General features: G+C 41.7%; 1 protein-coding gene across 8 annotated transcripts in view; it reads right to left on the bottom strand.

The window, feature by feature from the left end:
• The window catches only part of Cdkal1 (CDK5 regulatory subunit associated protein 1 like 1), a 551,843-nt gene that overhangs the window by 368,778 nt on the left and 161,847 nt on the right, over positions 1–21,218 (bottom strand). For all 8 annotated transcript variants that reach the window (XM_048799852.1, XM_015494064.2, XM_015494065.2 and 5 more), the window contains one exon: positions 12,916–12,964. In XM_048799852.1, coding sequence (XP_048655809.1) covers positions 12,916–12,964 — 49 coding nt within the window. The remainder of the gene's footprint in view (positions 1–12,915; positions 12,965–21,218) is intronic.

Genomic DNA, 21,218 nt, shown 5'->3' with positions numbered 1-21,218 from the left:
TGAGAGTGATCAATTTAATCTGTATTTTTAACCAAACATTCAGCATTGTCACTGGACATATCTTTCCAATTTCAAAGAAAAGCAAAAGTTGTTGTCCAACTACTCCATTCAATAGAGGTCCTCACTTCCAGTACTTCTTGGGGGAAGAAAACATTTTCTGATTCCATGCAAAAGTGAAAACCTCCCTTGAAGTATTTAACATCTTTAAAGAAGAAAAATGAAACAAAAAGTTGAGCTGAATGGAAGCAGCAGGTTTGTCACGGGTCTGGGTTTCACACATATTGACGTCAGAATTGACTCAAAAACATCTTCCCGATTCAAGCCCCAATTCTTAGCTATTAAGATTAGACAGCTTCTCCTTCAGCCAGTAGAAAAGCTTTAAACGTTAGCTACAACAGCACCTAGAAAAAGATTTTAAAATGAGAAAAAAACAATAAAAATAAACTGTCCAAAGAGACAAAAGTCCAAGTGCAAATCAATGCAAGCGGAGAGAGGCCACTCACAATGGGACTCACATCATCTCTGCTGTCTCCAGAGCCAGGCTGAGGACAATGAACCCAACAGCTCACCTGCAGGCAGGTGGGCTGGGAGGAGGGCAAGGTAAGGTCACAGTACCGTTTATACCTCTAGAAACATGAGGATCAGTAACCAAACTCCTACTGCACATAAAAAAGCACCCACACTGATACCAATAATGTGAAATCTGCCTATGAACAAGGACATGGAAAGAGGAAAGCATTTGTTGGAATGGAAGGTTCTTAAGCATTTTTTCTTCCATTGGCTTGTTACAGCTGGTATAAGTTATTTGTAAACAGAAGTCATATGATAAACAATCACATAAGCAAATGCCCTCAGACTAACGAGGATGCCTTCCAGAGGCAAATTACAATGAGCAGTTAGCTTTATGTCTCTATTGTATTTTGTATAAGCAGATGTACCCTTTATGACGGGGAGGTTTCTGCAGTACCAACTTACTTCTTGGAATCTAAACCAAATGCGCATCGACATAGTCACAAGCCAAAGGACTCCCATCAGCAATTCAGCATTAGTACTGAACCTTCACGGAGCTCCTCGATCACTCTGCCTTACTACAAGAGACTGGCCTCAATCCCAAATTTGTTGAACAGCTCCGAAACTTCAGTGCCTACAACACAAAACTATGAATGCCTCTTGTCGGTACCTAAAGCAGCCACACAGCAATAAAGGGCAGCAGCACTGCTCATGCTCAAACCTACACTCCCCTAGTTACCACACCAAAGGAGAAAAGCAGCAACCGACCACCCAAAAGGTGGCATTCGAGCCTTCTGAAAATGAGAACCGCAAAAGACAAGAAACCTGGAGCCTGCAAGTCGTGCTGACCTTCCAAACAGAAGCTCAGATTCCCACTGTCAGCCACACATGAAAATGTCAAGCCCCCTCCTGTTACTGTTCCAGTCTAGCCAGCCCCAGGTGTGAGACAGGAAGGAGAGGAAGCTGGGGAGCCGTCCCATCCACGCATCTTAAGATGGGCCTGAGTCTCCCATGGCCTTTCAGTCCTGATCCGATCCACAGCTGACACATCACCACCAAGAGCTGCCCACTGTACTGTGGGCAGGACACACAGGAGCAGAGGGAGGGGGAAGGAGCTCCCGGGGCCTTCAAGCCAGTCTCATTCCTGCACCCCTGGGGAAGAGAGGCCCTGCTACAGAAATGGTGACAGCAAAGTTTAGAAATGCAAGAAAAACACAGACGATGTGAATTTTATATTGCAATATATTAATGAGTACATATAACTGAAGCCAAAGCTTCATGATCCTATACATGAGCTTAAGTGGTACTTAGAAATTCTTCAGAAGTTAAATGCAAAATACAGACAGCCAAAATACAAACCCCCATGGCTCCCCTAAAAAATTCTGTCCTGAGCTACCACACTGACTTCTGCCCTCAGGGAACTTCAGATCTCCAGGAAAATCAATTGGTAAATGACAGAAGATCTGATCAAGGATTCCAGGTAGAGCGGGACACAGGAGGGAGCCATGGACTCTCACAGGAATAAAATCAGCAAAGCTTCCAGGAGAGGTGACAGGACACCATTTTTATACAGGACTGTGTGTACTTCACAGAGTGTCTGCCAGAATTCCTGTTGTTGCCCATTTTCCACTTCTTCAAAACCAATCGAATTAAGGGCCTTTCACTAAAGCCAGACTGCCTTTCTCTGTGCAGCTTCTTCATGCCAGGAAGCTGCACAGAGAAAAGGCACACCTTTGAAAATAAAAATATTCCAAATATTTTTATTTACAAAATAATTTACAAAAATTACATGGGCTCAAGACTCTGAGGTCTGGTCAAAAGATGAATCAAATGTTTTAAATTTTTTAAAATTTTAAGAATTGACAACTGATGAATATGAACTGTTAAAGATTTAAAAACTACCTGTTTTAAAATACTTCTGGTTAGAGCTGTAATACTTACCTGGCTTAAATGCCTAACAAGAATTTTAAAATAAGCCATTCTCTTAAAAAATGTGCAACGGTTTTCTTGACCTAACCATTTGACAATAAAAACCTATGTGTTTTACATAAAAATTTCAAAAATTACCCTTAAAAACACACATAGACAAAATAATTTCCTCTGTAGAATCTCATTAACTTTTTATTGGTTAAGCCATTTTTTTTATTGCTGACTACAGTAAAAATACTTTTTACCCACTCATTTCCCAACTTAAGCACCTTACAGCAAGAGAAGGCTCAAATATTCTACTCCAGACTTTTAAAGAAAAAAATCTTTATAAATAAAGTTGTGTGGGGAAAAGGGGTTTCTTTCCTACCAAAAAATGTTTTCACACGGGTACAAAATTAGATGGCAAGAAAAACCCGAAGAGAGAGAAAGAGATCAGAGAGAAAATGAGATGTGTGACCAGGCAAATGCTCGGGAGGATTTGGAGAGAACGAGAAAGCAGCACCCTAGATGACATGTGCGAGGAAGGGTATTACGGTGGAGGGGCCTCCCTGTCTCCCTTCCCTCTGTTCAGGATAAGCAGCTTCACAGAAGAGAAGGCACATGGGCTTTGGAACCAGAGGACGAGGTTCCCCTCACCTTAAGCCAAGGCCTGGCTGCACAGCCAGTAAGGCCGAGCGAGCTTCGGTGTACAGATGGAGGGCGAGAGCACATGGAGGGTTAGCCAGAGGAGTAAATGGAAGTTAGTTATAGCAGCCACTGTAATGACTGCCACTGGGCTCCCAGGGAGACTGACAATGTCTTGGTGGGGGCAGTGGGGAGGTGGGTGGTAATGGGGATTGAACCCAGGGGCACTTTACCACTTAGCCACATTCCCAGACTTTTTACTTTTTTATTTTGAGGCTGGCATTGAACTTGAGCTCCTCCTGCCTCAGCCTCCTGAATCCCTGGGCTTACAGGTGTGTGCCGCCACACCCAGCCCCTAATAATATTGCTTAAAGCAAGGCAAGTAGGCCTTTAAAACATTTAAACACTGTAAGTTAAAGTCAAATCCCATATCTTTTAAAAGTTTGGGGGGCTAAGAAATGGGTCACAAATAATTGTATTGATAACAATCATATTTGTGAATAATTATTAGATATATAAAAAAGACTGGATATGTAAAAAAGCCATTTCACTCCCATGAAATGGCTCCATTGCTCTGTGATGTGCTTTCATGGACAAGAGGGAAGGAGGCTGAGGTGGCACAGGATCCTGGGTAAGCTGGGTGTGTGCACTCCAGGGCAAGGTGAGGGACCATGGCTATTCCACCTTGCACACCTAAGTGAAGTCAACAATACCCAGATGTAAGAGTGGCTCACATGGCCAGGAGTCTAGGTGGAGGGCCACAGGAAAGACTCACCAACCACAGTTTCTCCAGGTTCTGATCAACTAGCCTGCTGTCCTCCCTCTCTGGCCAGGGGACCAGCAACCACCCAGGAGAATCACTGCTCCAGGTAATAGGTATTTGGTTGGGGAAGTACCAGGGATTGAACCCAGGGTGCTTATCCACTGAGTCGCATCCCCAGCCCATTTTATATTTTATATTTGAGACAGGGTCTTGCAAAGTTGCTGAGGCTAGCTTTGAACTTGGAATCCTCCTGCCCCAGCCTCCCAGGCCACTGGGATAGCAGGTATGCACCACCATGGCCACCCAGGTGATGATTCCGTTTTTATCTTCTCAAAGTACCTTTTTCCTTAAAAATTGTCACCCAAAATAAATCTCAAAGTCCTAAAAATAAATGTGGCCCTGGATGGAAATCAAAGTTGCCCTGGAAGTTCCTGAGCAACACTAAGCAGTTCACAGCGTCCTGCTGTGCAGAATCCCAGGGCAACTGAGCCCAGAGAAGGCAAAAGAATCCAAGAGCCGGGCTCCACCCGACACCAGCTCAATGCAGAGCTAGCCCACAGAAAATGTACAGAATGGCCGCCACAGCTTCATTTTGTAAACAGGAAGGAACAGAAGAAGTAAAATGTGGCAAATAAGGACTGGGAAGTGGGACAAACTCTAGTCACATCCTAATCCCTTTTGCTAGAGATCACTGTCCAAAATGTCAGCATCTCATTTCCAATGACAAACTCTGAACTCAATCTTCCATTACAGACTCACACTTCAAGAACTTCAGAGTAAAGGGACCTTCCATGACATACAATTTACCACCCAGGAAACCGAGAGCAAATGAGGCTGTGTGGGTTGCTGGCAATGACCCTGTCGGTGGCAGACACAAGTGTGTCAACACAGCTCTTTGCAGGCTCAGTCTAGGACCCTGGTCTGTCACGCCAGCTGACTTTTCAGAGTGGCTTTAAGAAACGGTGCACCTGCATTTTTGGAGTTACAATAAAGACTTAATGTGTTCAAGGCCATTTTTTATAAAGACATTTCAATTACTATGCCTTTATTACTCAATAAAATGTATACTTTGTTACAAAATGGTGGCACTGAGATAAATTTCTACCTAAAATCCATAAACTTCTACCTAAGATATCAACTGTGAATGGATCTTAACTACAAATTCTGCAAATGAGTTTCCCCCCCTCAAACTAGTAAGTACGTGAAACTGGTTTTTACTCTTGGTCTCAGAAGTGATTGTAACATACCTGTAAAATGCTTTTAGTGTGTTACAGGATGAAGAAAACGTGTAAATCAGCCAAATATTACAAATGAAATGTCAGAGTCAACATGTGCCAATAATACTTCAGTACTAGGTTTTTCTAATAAAGGTCCATCCCACAAGTGATTACTCTAATAGTATAAATTATTTAGAGAGAAAATTGAATTTAAATTTACTATAAAGCCACATCTAAACTGTAAAATTACTCTAAGCTGAAAAGTTTTATATCCACTTGATTGTGAAATAAGTTATTTCCCTGACAATAAAATCATGGCTGAGTCTATTCCACACTGTGCACCAAATAGAAGTTAGTGAAACATCCAAGTCATCTTATAAATTATAACTTTTTTTGTATATTTATCTTCCTACCAAAATTTCAGATACTGAGGACCTGGTTTCCATTTGTTTTTGGAGCACTCAGACATAAAGTACTAAAGGAGAACTATCAATTTAACTTACTGTTTAAAATGGTCAAAACAGAAAACACCACAGTGCACCTATTATTTCAGCCCGTTTGAAAACTGCAGTTAAGCTTGCTAGCATTTTTTCCTAAGTTCATAATCTCATCTATTATGATTACATTTTACTAATTGAAAATAGGAGATTCTGTAAATGAAAAGCATAACCTCTTCAGGTGCTTAATAACACATATGAAGAGTAGAAATTCATTTTAAAAAGATGAAAAAAATCTCGTCTTCTTTAAGCATGTATTTTTTTTTTTTCAGTTCTGGGAATTAAATCCTAGGCCTCTAAGCTACACCCCCAGCCCTTTTTATTTTTTATTTTAAGACAGGGTCTAAGTTGCTGAGACTAGCCTCGAACTTCACAATCCTCATGCCTCAGCCTCTAGATTTGCTGGAACTATAGGTGTACATAACTGTGATTTGGCTTAAATTTCTCATTTTAAGAATTATACTAAAATTCTTACAAATATATTTATTAGGCCGAGGATGTAGCTCAGTGGCAGCATGCACAGGCCCTGGGTTCAATCCCCAGAACAAAAAGTTAAACACACACACACACACACACACACACACACGTACGTAAGTGAACATGTTTTCTGTGGGAGTTTCAAAACACAAGTAAACTGATTTACTGGGGGGAGGATGTATGTGTGTTTGTGTATGTGTGTGTTTCTAATAATACAACTCCCATTAGAGTACATAGAATAAAATTAGATATAACACAAATTTTGGAAATGAGGTTTTATGTCATTTATTTTGTAGTAAAAATTAATGAGTGAGAACCTTAGAAGTCAAATTGGCATATCTGAGTATACTGAACACCTGAAATGAAAATGATTAACATACAGACATAAAGCTGTTAAATATAAACTGGTTTACAGTAACAGTTTGCACAAAATTCTAGAAACTAATAATACATTTTTTAAGTAGTCTCATCTTTATGCAATCTTCCAAGACACTACCAGATTCACAAGTTTAAGCATGTAAACACAATTTAATGTTAGGGAGGTCCTCGTCGGCATTTAAACAAGGCATTATGGGCTACTTGACCAGATCGATAGAAGAACTACTAACAAAAGGATTGGTTCGGGAAAGCCCAGGAGCCTTGGTCTGAATGTCCTTTGTCTTCAACAACCCAATCCAGTAATGCATCATAACAGCGTGTTATTTGCCATAAGACAATCCCCTGAGTCTATTCCACACTGTGCACCAAATAGAAGCTAGTGAAACACCCAAATCATCTTATAAATTCTATCACTGAAGCAAGATAGTTTCAAACGAGAGAAAATGCATCTGAGTGGAAAAGAAAATGTGAGTGGTGAACACAATAAAGCCGCAAATTAAATGTAAGACAAAGAAGAAAAATGTAAAACAATTCTGAAGCTGTCATAAAGCAGCAGAATCACCTGGGAGACAAATTTACACATTTATTTGCATTCTAAAATGGTTTAAAGGTTGAAAAACATTAGACAAAGTTAATTAGCCACTTGTACTAAGAAAAAGGTAAATACGACCATTTACACTGCCTAAGGAAGACTTTTTCCAACACGTTAATTACACACACACTAGAGCTGATAAATAATACCCATGCTGGTGAGTATGTGTGTGGCTGAAAGTAAGACTAACCGGTTGGCTAAAGAGGTCATAAAGTCAAAATATATAGACGAGACATCACACAGTGGTTCCTCTAACAGAGACGCCTTTCCAGCCACGATGTGAAACCAAGGCACAGAATAAGGCAACGTGAAAAACCGAATGAAGTCCTTGGCAGAATTTTGCTCCAGGGGACCAAAATGAAATTTATCTCCTCTTATTTTGAAAAATATTATGACTTGAAAAACTGTTACCAAAGAGATAATACAAAGAAGTTCATTCTAGAAAGAATGCAATGAATACAAAGAAGTTCATTCTAGAAAGAACACATGTATATGTGTAGAAGACAACTACAAAAGAGATAACAGAAAGGAGCAATAGCCAAGGAGATGAACGGACTGCATTTAAGAAGGTGAAAAAATGCCTGGACACCAAACCAACCACAAATGAACACCTTGCATGAATTAAAAACAAACAGGTTCACTGGGAAAAAGCGACAGGAATCCCTGTTCCTTTAGTTAATAGAAGGGGAAAGTCATCACCTATTCACTCACACCAGTGAGACTACCTCCCATTCCTAACTGGCGAAACCAATGCACACCTTTTTCTAGCGTTCAGGGTGTGTGCGATTACACGTAACAGGATGCATGAAAGCATATTTTCAAAGCATGTACCAAAAATAATGGTATTCTAGTAGTAAAAAAGCACATGGTTTTGGGGGGGGGGGGGTCAAATACTGTCCCACTTCCTAAGTCTAGAAAACATCTGAAGAGAAATTCACCCTGGACTAATTGGGTTGATGAGCATCATGGGGGTGGGAATGGCGGGAGCCCACTCGTGATCCACTTCTGCCTGCACACACCTGACACAGCCTGTTTACCAGCAGCTTACACTCAGAAAAGATGCCACAAGCCGAGCGCAAAGCCTGATGGTGACGATCACCAGCAATGGCTTACCTAAGAAACAGCTGCCTGTGAAGCAACACGGGCATTTAGGTCAGTCTAACCAAGATGGCATCAATTACTGAGAAGTTAGAGAAAACAGAAAATCAATTACACTTGAAGATTAGGCCACACTGGGAAAATCCTGCATTACCGCCACTTGAGGCATTTGGAATTAGGCTGAATGAAATACCAGCAGACATATTAAGAACAATAGGATCTCTTTCAACAGGGTTGACGGGAGAGAAAATATGACTTAGTAACAAATATTTTTCTGATTTCAATAGGCCACACTGACTTGCAATCATGTGCTTTAGGTTATCCAGTTAGACTACAGTTTTACAAAGATGAGAATATTTTTAATGATTTTAGTGTTGTTTAGGGACTTCACATATAATTACTCCTTTCAGATCTTTCATACCAAAAAAAAAAAAAAGCTTTTAATGATCACATAAAAGACTAACGTGAACATGTTTTTAAGAAAGATGTGCAGGGGCTGGGGTTGGTGGCTCAGCAGTAGAGCGCTTGCCTCGTACACGTGAGACACTGGGTTCGATCCTCAGCACCACATAAAAATAAGCAAAAAAAAAAAAAAAGAATGTGCAGTCTTTCAACGTTGCGTATCTTTCTTCCCTTAGATTCAGTCCTGCAACTTTTCAAAATATCAAAATTATACAGATTCATTATAACCTGGCGAAACCTAAAGCAAAAATTGTCAGGAGATAAAATTTTCAGACCCACTTTGAAACAATGAGGAGTTGTTCAAAATGAACCCAGGAAACGAAAATGGCTTCAAAGACACAAAAGCTCTCAATCAACACGGGAAGCACACAGCCCACCACTGTCCAGGATTGCTGGGCAACAGGATGCAGGAAGGCAAGAGTAGTTCTCTGTTTGGATACAACCAAAAGAGACAAAAATGAAAACGAGTTCTGTATGACTATGTTCATGACAACAGAGTTGAGTCCTTATCGACGTATCTTACTAACACATTTTTAAAACATCACTTGGTGTAACAGAAGCAGCAATAAGAACTCAAACCGTCTGTGGCAGAAGCTATGCATCCAAACCCTCTTCAAGGAAGAAGCCAGCAGGGCCCAAACATGGAGAGCAGGCTCTGAACACAGCAGAGCCTGGTCTCTCCGTGGCTACCTCCTTAACAATTATGGTACCAGCAAACCAGATGTCTTCTCTGCATAATCAAATATTTCATAAAGGAGAACTCCAGACAGTTAGGGCAGGTTAGAAAACAGTAAGAGACAATGCAATACTGGGGGCTGGGAACAGGCGGCAGTTTCCACCCCAGGCCTGAAGAGGCACAGACAGGAACAGCTCCAGGATCCCAAACAAAGAAACAATACAGAGCATCACCAGACAAAAGCCATGGCTCTGGGGCAAGAGAAGCAGCCAACCCGAAACAAGACAAGAGGGAGCCAAGAGACAGGGACAAGACTCCTATCACAATTCCAACCTCCTACTGGCCAAACACAGGGAATGACAGATGGCAGGGATCCGACCACGGAACCCATGCAGGTTCATCTCCATGAGCAAAGATCAAGGGGGCGGTAGACCTGGAGGGTTAAACAGCCCACTGCTGCTGCAAACTCCAAGATCAATGTAAAGCAAATTGAAAATACTATGTAAGAAACATCAAATGGATCAAAGGCTCCAGCTAAGGGTACATGAACGGCATTAATATAGGAAAAATGAAAATGGAAGAATGGAGTAGAAAGCTAGTAGGATCATGCTGCAAAGGACCAAAATAATTTGAAGGTATCAGGCTTCCACAAAGGTACACATGCAGGTCAGTGAAATAATCCCAGGTCAAGGGCAGCAGCTTGCGAAGTCAGATGCAAAGGAGCATCACTGATGACTTAGACCAGTTTGTCTGTCAAGCCACCCAAGCATTAAGTGGGCAGTACAAGGTCAACACTAACAAGAACTGAGCCCCTAATATGTTCTGGGTTCCTCAAAATTCACATCCTTCTAATACTCTCCTTTGTAAAGTAAGAAAACAGCCTCAGGAGAATATCTGACAACCAACAACTGGCTGATGGCTACAAAGGCCACATTATTTCACCAACAAGCAGCTGCCTCCAGGGAGAACCAGGAGAGACAAAAGAACAGAAGTTCACCTCCAGGCCCTGTTTTCCATCAACTAGGAGATCCCAGACAAGTCACCCGATTCCTTCATAGCTCACTGCAAACCAAGGGCAGCTCCCAAAATTAATCCCCCGTTTCCAAAACTGTCTTTTCCCACTAATAGCACTTAATCCATCAGCTTTCCCATCCTCAAATCAAACTGGCCAATGAGTATTGCCATCACCTTGATCTTCAACTCCTGGATTCCTGCAGACTCTCACAGCCTCTCCAATAAAACCAATCAAGTCCAAACTCACCAGTGAGAAATCATCCCTAGATAACCCAGCCTGGGAACAAAAGGCTTTCTATGATTTCCACAGAAATTACATCTCTGCAAGCCATCTGGGCAACTTCTATGAACGTTGATGACAATCGGTAATTTTTTAAAATACTATTTCTTGGAGCAATTTTAGGTTCACAGCAAAATTGAGCAGAAGTACAGAGTTTCTATAAACCACTGCCTCCCCACTACCAATATGCTGTACTAGATTAGTACATTTATCACAAAGAGTCTATACTGACATCATTACCATCCAGAGCCAATAGAGTTCACTTAGGGTACGTTCTGTAGCTTTGAACAAGCATACAATGACATGTGTCCACCATTAGAGTATTATACAGAATAGTCTCTCTGTCCTGAGCATCTTCTGTGCTCTGCCCATTCACTTCCTCCCTACCCCCACCCACAACCACTGACACTCTGACGCCACAGTTCACCTTTTGCAGAACATCATATACAATGTGTAGCCTTTTCAGATTGGCTTCTTCTAATTGGTAATATGCATTTAGGGACCCTCTATTTTTTCAAGGCTTGGCAGTGCATGTAAGTGCTAAATAGTAGTCCATTGTCTAGAAGTACCCCAGTTTATTTATCCATTTACTTATGGAAGGACACCTTTGTTGCTTCTAAGTTTTAGCAATTGTGAATTAAGCCCTTATAAACATGTGCAGGCACACATTAGCTTCAGACTGACTTAGGTAAATATCAAGGAGCATAATTGCTGAAGAACAGTTTTTGTTAAGAAACAGCCGAACTGTCTACCAGAGTGGCTGCACCATTTTGTTTGCCCATCAGAAGAGTTCCGTTCCTCCACAGTGCGCTAGCATTTGGTACTGTCAATGTTTTGGACTGTGGCCATTTTACTAGGTATGAGCAACGTAGTCTTGTTGCTTTAACTTGAAATTCGCTAATGACACATGATGTTGAGCATCTTTTTTAAATGCTTAACTGCCAGGTGTATATTTTCTTTGCCAAAGTGTCTGCTAGGTTTTTGTCCATTTTTTAATTGTGTTGCACATTTTCTTACTGTCCAATTTCAAGAGTTCTTCACTTACTTTGGATACAAACCCTTTATCAGATGTACTTTTTACAAATATTTCCTCCTATACTGTGGTTTCTCATTTTCTTGGCAGTCTTCTGTAGAGCTGAAGTTTTTGACTTTAATGATGTCCAACTTTTCAATCATTTCTCTCATGAGTCAGACCTTTAATGTTGTATCTAAAGTCACTGCATATCCAAGGTCACCTAAACCTTCTCCTATGGTATCTTCATTACCATTATTTATCTTTCTAAAAGTTACTGAAAGGCCAATGTGTGTGTCTGGTGCTCAAGACCCGATCAGGCAGCAACCTCTCAAGCATCTTTAGGCACTGCTGAAGCAGCTCATCCAACAATCTTGAGAACAGTGCTTCTCGATGACAGCAGGGAAATCACAGTGTAATGTCAAAGTACAGGCTTTGGATCCAGGGGATCTGGCTGGATCTTTGTCACATACTAGTCATGGGCCCGGTGTCTCAACTTAGCGGCAAAAATGAGCAAAATATTTAAACCCATTTTACTTTACGGTACTGTCGTAAATATTACAACAGCGCACAGACGATGCTACTCTGTAGATAGTCATGGGACTGGAGTTCAGCAGTGAAGTGATAGCTCAGCATAAGAAAAGACTAGGTTTCCATCCCCAGCACCTCAAAACAACAACCAACAAAAAAAAAAAAAGGAGGAAGGTGCGTGCACACAAGCATGCGGGGTCAGGGGGTGGGGAGGGTTCTGCAATACCTTCTCCAATGTATAATTTTGAAAATTCAAAGTAATCACTACTATAAATTTTTAATTCTGATAGTTCATATTATTTTGGAATTTCAAAAGATGACTAAGGTAAGTATCATTCTCAGTCTATAATCATCAATCCCAGATAAACAAAAGTTCAAAATTAATGCACAAAAACATATGGAAGACATTGGACACAGGACATGCTTCAGTGAGCACTGGCTAATGAAATAATCAAAGCACAATTCTATTTTCTAGTGCCACTACCAAATTTATACCTGAAAGTCTATAAAATAGTACTCTTAAAATGAGAAACTGTAATTATCTGATGTGAATAAAAACATTTCCCTATTTTAAAACTGTTTAAATTCTGTCTTCTGATCTAAGATTCAAAACTAAATCCATTATATAGAAAAATAAAATTTAAAAAAAATTGACTAGAGCCTACTTCATTGACTCATTTGTACGGCAATCAAACATACACTTCCTGGTCAATGCATGAAGTCAAGGACAAAACTGAATGATTTTAGATGTAAAATAACTTTTATAAAGATGGCCCATAAGTGTGAACAGAGAAGTGTTTTTATAACATGGTTCAGAAAATACATGTGCCTGCTTATCACACTTTCAACAATTACCTTTAATTGTTTCCTCCACAACTTCCACCACGCGATCTATCTGTTGAACCTAGAAGAAAAAACAGACAGACAGCAATGGTAATGGAGAAGAAAAACGTACTCACGCTTCTGCCTGAGTCGATGTGTATTTCCTAAGCACATCAGCGTTGGTTTTCTTTAATTAACACACTTGGAGAGATTATTTAAAAATTCTATACTAATGTTTTGTGTAATAATGAAGTATGAAATTATCACCATCCTCTCCCCCAATGATAATTGAAAAAATAATCGTACTGCATTCAAACAAACTGCCTGGATAGACTATTTATGTCTCAATGTAACCGGAGATATAAATTTAAGTTTAATTAAAAAATGTCTCCTCCCACAGAGCTTTAAGCAAAAAGGATGTAACAACAATCTACCCAAAAGGACATGCTAATACTAAGGAGTGCTATCCCAAATGCTGTGCTTTATTGTTTTAATTGTTAAAACCCTAAGAATTTTACCAGGCATTCAAGTCCATGAAATACAAGGTTGAATAACAGGCTCCTGATCCATGTGCCCGTGACTCGAGGAGCCCTCCCAGGGTGCCAAAGAAACACAGGACAAAGATAATAAAATCAGACCAAAGGAACCCAAGTGACTTTTGAGTGACGACGGGAGAAGCCTACCAAGCAGACTGCAGAAGGATGGCTCGAGGTCGGAAGGAAGATGGAAAAGGCAAAGTAAAATTATGATCCAAGAAGCTAGAGGAAGAATCAGGAAAAGGTCAAGGCTGATTCTCTAAAGATGCTCAAATTATTATTGTCTTCATACAGAAGAATCTTATGTGCACTGGAAAAGTTAAAACCAAATACGACTACCAAAAGAAAACAGCAGCAGGGCGTGGGGGTGCAGGCCTGTAGCCCCAATAGCTCAGGAGGCTGAGGCAGGAGGATCTCGAGTTCAAAGCCAGCCTCAGCAAAGGGAGGGCGCTAAGCAACTCAGTGAGAACCTGTCTCTAAATAGAACACAAAATAGGGGTGGGGATGTGGTTCAGTGGTCGAGTGCCCCCAGGAGTTTCATTACCAGTACTCCCCGCCAAAAAAGCAAACAACATTCCCCTCCTCTATTTCCACTCCACAGATAAAATCACTTTATGATGAGGCACCAGGTATTTTTCTCATGCTGAACATTTATATAAAAAGTATTTTCCTGGGCTGGGGCTGTAGCTCAGCGACAGAGCACTTGCCTAGCACGCATGAGGCACCAAGTTCGATCCTCAACACCACATAAAAAATAAAGAAATAAAATAAAGGCATTCTGTCCATCTACAACTACAAATGTTTTCTTAAGTTTTTTTTCCCCTGAATCTTTCTATAGTGCTATTCTTTTTTAAAAAAATGACAGTGGAGGGGCTGGGGATGTGGCTCAAGCGGTAGCGCGCTCGCCTGGCATGCGTGCGGCCCAGGTTCGATCCTCAGCACCACATACAAAGATGTTGTGTCCACCGAAAACTTTAAAAATAAATAAATAAATAAAATACTTTAAAAAAAAAAAATGACAGTGGAAACGTGTGTGCGCGCGCGCTTTGCCCCTTGACTTTTCTCTACTTTTTTCTTTGTTCATCCTCACTGCATGGATGTTGCAAAATGTATTCATCCATAATCCTACTGATGAAAGAATGTCATCACTCTACAATAAAGCTATGAAGAACTTAACTGAGAAGAACCTGTTCAAAAATTTTTATTATAAATACAATAGCAAGTCTCCTAAAACTCTCCTTTCACCCTCAGTGTCCTACAGGAAAATAGGGAAAGACAAGCATGCATAAACCCTGCCCTGCCAGAGGTAAAGTGACAGGGAAAGGAGGAGCCAGCAGTGTCAAAGGCTGCTCAGGTGGTAAGTAACACACAGCCCAAGATGAACGTGTGTTTAGGGGTCGACAAACTTAGAGGAGTAAGTTAACTCTGTGGTAACAAATCATAAATAAAATGGAGACACTCAAAGCTGTGGGCAGAAAGGGAAGGAGAGAGACTCCAGGTAGTTGAGGAAATTGAGACTCGATGTGTTTTTGTTTGGATTAGTCCATTTCTTTCTTTTCTCCCTTTTTGTTTTTCTGGTGTATATGCTAATAGAAGAACAGAAATAGAGAAGGAAGAGTTGAATACAGCAGAAAAAAATGATGGTGTAAGGGCCCCGAGAATGGGGGACAGGGTGCAAGGCTTCTTGTGCAAGCAGAGGTCAGAACACAGCAGGGGAGCAATGCCGTGCTCCCGTGGGATGAGGGCGAAGGCCAAGCAAGCTCTTGTCTGCTGGCCTCAGTCTGTCTCAACGGAGTAAGAAATTCATGTGCTAAGAGTGAGAAAACGTGAGGAAATAAGAACGGAGTGAATGTCCACAATCGCCTGTTATAAGAGCAGGAGCGAGTGGCGACTAGGAACTCGTAAAAATCGTCAGGACTAAGAAGAAAATTTCCAGCAGTGAGTTCACTACAGCTGACTCTCTCTCAAGGCCTAGCGGCTTCAGTGTAGGAGGCAAATAGGCCGATTCAAACTTGCCGATTCCATCACTCACTCATCATGGATTGGTATCTGATGTGTACCACATGATCCAAAGGGCTAGAGAAGCAGCATTAAGAGGTTATGGAAAAGACCAGAGGGAAATGGAAGGTAAAAGCTGACTATGCGTTTTGGATACCATGAAGTTTGGAAAATAGGTGAAGAAGTACAACCAAAACGAAGAGATGAAGTGGGCAGGGCTAGGGCAAGAAGGGGAGGGAGAGAAAAAAAAAAAAAAAAGAAAGTCAAGCAGAGGGTACAATCCAGAGTATGGATACAGGCATTTGGTCTTTTTGAGTAATCCCAAGTTCCAAGATCTGCTCACAGAAACAGGTTGCTGAAAAACAGTGGAGCTGAGAAATAAGGAGGGGCAAGGTTAAAGTTTGGTGAGACATCAAATAAGGGACGACATTGACACTGCCCAGGGTGACAGAGAGCTGGGCAGGACAGGGAAGAGTTGTCCAAATTTTCCACTGAATGTAGATGAACAACCAAGATATCAAATGATAATATTAGCTGAAGAATAAGAATGAAAAGAGCAAAATATGAGATAACTCGGTTGCGGGACCAGACCAAGAGTGCTCTCCTATGCACTTGGAGATACACAAGTTCAAGGGAGCACTGCACCCTGCCTTGGACCACCTCAACTAAGAGGCCATACTGCCAAGGAAGAGAACATGTGGAGGAGCAGTCTGCTACAAGCACGGTGAGTTAAAACAATAAAACTCTTGGAAGAAAACAGACATAAATCCATGTCAACCTAGGATTAAACAATGATCTCTCAAATATAACAAAGCATGTGTAATGAAAGAAAAAAAATAGATAAACCAGACATCACCAAGAGCCAAACCTCTTGGTCCATCCAAGGACACCATTAAGAGAGAGTAAAAACATGCAGAAAATGCAAGAAAACTTTTACAAATCATGAATCTGACAAGGGATATTTGTAATTATGAGAAGTCCCACAACTCAAGAGTAACAGAAATATCAATTAAAAATGAGCAAAGGAGCTGAACAGACACTTCTCCAAGGAGATATACAAATGGCCAATGAAGAGATGCTCAGCACCATTAAGCCAACCAGAGGATGCGAATCGTGACAACAAGCAGGGGACTGGGATTTTGTGCGCATACAATTTAAAAAAATGAAAACATTCTGGAAATGGATGGTGGTGAAGGTTGCAAAACAGTATGATCATGCTTCATGCCCCTGACCTGTGCACTTAAAAATGGCTAAAATGGTCATTTTCATCATGCATATTTTACCACAATTTTGAAAAACCACTGAGATGAGCTCTACACTTCACACCCACTGAGATAGTATCCTAAAAAACGCTGATAACAATGATGGCGAGGATGGGAAGCACTGCTAATGGAGCTAGACTCAATGCAGCCAGTTTGGACAGGTCTGCAGCTCCTCAGAGGGCTGACCAGTTTCCCTATGACCTAGCAATTCCAATCCCAGACATACACCCAAGAGCAATTACAGTTTCAGCCACACAAAAACTAGTGCACAATGTTCACAGCACTATTCAGAATGGCCAAAGATGGAAACTCAAGCACCCTTCAGCTGATAGGTGGGTAAACAAAACGTGGCATATCTACAAAATTAAGTATCAAGTCATAAAAGGGAATGAAGCATTGATACAGCATTACACTAAATGAAAAGGCCAGACAAAAAAGGTGACATGATTCCACTTATACGAAATGTTCACAAAGGGAAATGACAAGAGGTTAGTGACTGCCTAGGGAGAAATGGGGTGCTGAAGAGTGCTGGGTTCCTTTATGCAGTGATGACCACAACGCTGAACATACCTAAAACCATGTTACCCATATAACTGGAGGCACTGTCCAGTGTGTGGATTGTATCTCAATAAAGTGATGTGGCCCAAAAAAAAAAAGAAGGTGGTCACCTGTTCTAGTGTCAATGTCATTAAGTCAAAGGAAATTTCCTAGATTAAAGAACTAAGAGACCTGAAAACTAAATGTTACTGTGGAAACCTGGATGTGCTCCCCACCCCTTTTCCTATAAAGGACATTACTGAGGCAAGTGACAATAACTATAATGAAAAAAAAGTTTGTATACCAGCTTATTGTATTTCACTTCATGATCTTGGTGATGACCTGCCTTTTTAAAACACACAGGTACTTAGCAAAGGCACCATACCTGCAGCTTACTTTCAAGAGGATCAGGAAAAAAACACATGCATATAAAAACAGAACAAATCTGTTAAAATATTAGTACTGGGGAATTCTGGATGGAGGGCATATGGGAAATCTTTCCTTACTTTTACAAGTTTTCTATAAGTATGATATTATATCAAAATTAAAAGTTTCACGGTGTATGTTTACATATGCATAGAGGAAATGGGGGCAGTTCTCCTTTTAACCTGCTGGTTGTGCAGAATATGCTTCAATTAATATAGCTGAAAATATATTCTGATTTTTAAAAAGCACTCGATAGCATTTGTCTTAAAGGTGAAAAATTCTGTATTGCCCACACATGATAATTACTGGCTGTTATGAGAAACTCTAGGGCTTAAGAGTCCACAAAACTTAAACAGGCACAAAGCTGGGCAGGGGCACCTAGTTCAGCAGTAGGGCACTTGCTTAGCATGCTTTAGCCCCTTGTTCCATGCCCAGCGCTGGAAAACCAAAAACAAAAAAACAAGTAAGTACTTGATAAAAAGCAGCAGAACGGTTGAAGCTCACTAGAGGATTTCCAGAACATACTACGTCCATTTGCATTTCCAGTGAAGTGGGCAATGGAAGGAACGGTGGGGGAAGAAAAAGTAAGGAGAAAGGACAAGAGTGAGAGAGAAGTAGGGAGGGGCGGGAGTGGAAGGAGAGCTCAGGAGGTGGATGGGGGTGGGAGGCAGGAGAGGAGGAAAGGCCAATGTGAGCAGGAGCACAGCCCCAAATTCACATACGCTGCAAAGAACAGCCCGAATTCATTCTGGGAGAAAAGGAAAGCTGTTCTTAATTAATACTATAAATTGTAGCCCTGAATACACAAGAGCTTATTCTCTGGCATATAATTCAAATAAAATAATAAAACAGTATCTCGTGTCCTTCAGGCACTTAGTTATAAATACACAGAAAAAACGCAGGCAGTGTGTGCCATTACTGACTCCATATGTTCTCAACAACGAGGAAAGGAGTGAGTAAACAACTCATAAATAACGCTCATGACTCATTCTGCCGAGGAACTTTAAAAAGAAGTTCATAAAAATATTGTATCCCACCATTATCAACTACTCCAAATTTATAGCTGATCATGTGTTGAAGAAACAAGGCTAAACAACGGCGCCTAAAGCCAGGACAGTGCTGCTCCAAAACATCCTCACTGCTGGGAGCAGAGCGGTCCCTGGTGTCCCCTGCAGTGGTGGAGACGTCCCCAGGCTGGGCTTTTCCCAGTGGTCACTGGCCACACGTGGGTGGCACAGACCTGAGGCAGGCTGCTCTGAGGAGCTGAAATTCTACCAACAGAAATCTGGATTGAATCGTCGCCTGTGGCTAGGTAGCTCATGGCAGTACTCGCTCTGGCCACCCAGGAAACCAGTGCACATCTGGAACACAACTCTGCCAACTAGGTTAGAAAAGAAGTCCACTCACATGAGGCCATCAGAGAACAAGCGGATGCCCTTCTCCTGTCCGAGATTCCACTCTAGCATCCACTGGAAGTTTCTCCCCACACACCAAAAGCATAGGGGCTGGATAAGTGAATGACTGTAAGAACACAGTGACAGCCGTGCTTCTTCAACAGCGGCTTGGCTTCAGGGTCCCTGCTGATACCTCACAAGCACTGTCACCATGGGTCCTCACATGCACTAGTGAAGACACTGCTATTTTCAAGGCCGGAGGGACTAAGGTACAAGATACCCAGCTAGATTTCTGCCCCAGAGTCTCAGATCTTGGGTCTAGAATGGCAGACAGGTGGCCTGCTTTTGAACTTCCTTTTCCCTGTGAACACGGAGGCCAATCCAAATGATGGGAGGATGCTATCCAAGTGGCCCCAGACCTTCCAGGTACCCCAACAACACTCATCCCCCTAAACTCTCCCCCACAAACTCTCACGGTATGAATGCAGTCACCTGAGAAGCTAACCCTGCACCGCACACTGTTAGAGAAACTGGGGGCATCATGGAGAAAAACAGAGTCCTCATTCACAGACCTTACATTCCAACTGGGGAGACAGATGCAGATAACTGAAAATTGTGCTTTCCTATTCTGACAGATACTATAAAGAAGAACGACATGGGAATGATAAGAGGTAGGCGGGACGGCTCTGCAGCAGTGTTTCAGGTGACATCAGAACAGGCAGCATTAATCCTAAACCACACAGCACAGACATCAGTGAGAGCTGGAGGGGGTGGGGGAGAGACAAGGACCCAGAGAGAAATGATGAGGGATTATGAGGTTAGAAGGCCAGTACACTAGGGACACAGTGGTAGGAGATGAGGCCAGACACCCAGGGGAGGAAGATGATGTGATACATCGTAAATCCCACAGTCCGGATTCAAGTCTGCTTGCAAAAGAAAGCCACCGGGAGTTAACAGAGCAACGTGAAGACTGCTGAGACCAGTTTACTGAGAACCTGCGGGGACTGGTGCTTAGCCACGATGCGTGACTCACTTCATACTTGTATGAATCTAGCTGGGGCTTTACAGTCTCTTGATGTTATCCCAAGACGTCTCCAATTATTGTAGAAGTAAGGGGCTACAACATCATAGACACACAAACGCACACAAAAGAAATTTCTCAGCTCTCTTAATCTTAAATCAATTTTTTAAAAAATCTGTCATTTTCATCTAATTAAGAAATACCAGACCAGAACTTCAAAACCACCCAGAAATTCAGGTCTCTTTAAAGAATAAACTGGTCCAGATTCATTCTTTTAGACGTGAGCTCTAGCGTTCACAGCACCACGTATGAGACACTGTCCTTTCCCCCTCGGGTCTTCTTGGTGCTCTTGGTGAAAGTTATCTCTTGTTGAAAACAAAAGACAAATAGAAGCATATGTGGTGAACTTACTTCTGACTCTGTTCTGTTTCACTGCTCTGTGCGTCTCCTTGTCCCAGCACCACGCTGTTTTCATCACTGTCACTTTGTACAATATTTGAAACCAGAAAGTGTGATCCCACAACTTTGTTTTTCTTTGCCAGGATCATCCTAGCAACTTGGGATCTTCCGTGGTTCCATGTAAGCTTTAGAATTGTTTTTACGATTACTGTGAAAAACTGACATTGGCATTTTGATAGGAATTGCATCGAATCTATGTATTACACACACATAAAAATCCACTCAAAAGAGGTTAAAGGCTTAAACACCAGACCTGAAACCATAAAACTTCCAGGAGAATATATGGGGAAAAGCGTCATGATGCTGACCTTGGCTAAGACTTTTGAGGTATCACACCTAAGATTCCGTTAACGAAAGCAAAGATAAGCAAAGGGGGCTACATCCAGCTCAAAAGCTCCTGCGGCTTGCAAACAATCCACAACCGAAAAGACTGAGTGGGCTGGGAAATCCAGAACACTGGGACTTGTAAAGACTCGTACAACTCAGTAGCAGAAAACCAAAGGGCCCAGTTAAAACGTGGGCAAGAGTCAGAATAACAATCTTCTAAAGAAAGAACACAGATGGCCAACAAGTCCATGTAAGGTACCCAGGGTCACCAATCTCCAGGCAAATGCAAAGCCAAGCCACTGTGAGATGCCAGGGCACACTTGTTAGGATGGTCAGCAGCGAGACAGGAACTAAGGCGTGCTGGAGGGGTGGGTGG

This window comes from Marmota marmota, unplaced genomic scaffold (assembly GCF_001458135.2).
Source record: "Marmota marmota marmota unplaced genomic scaffold, marMar, whole genome shotgun sequence".
NCBI classification, from domain to species: domain Eukaryota; kingdom Metazoa; phylum Chordata; class Mammalia; order Rodentia; family Sciuridae; genus Marmota; species Marmota marmota.
This window is presented reverse-complemented; position numbering and strand designations above follow the sequence as displayed.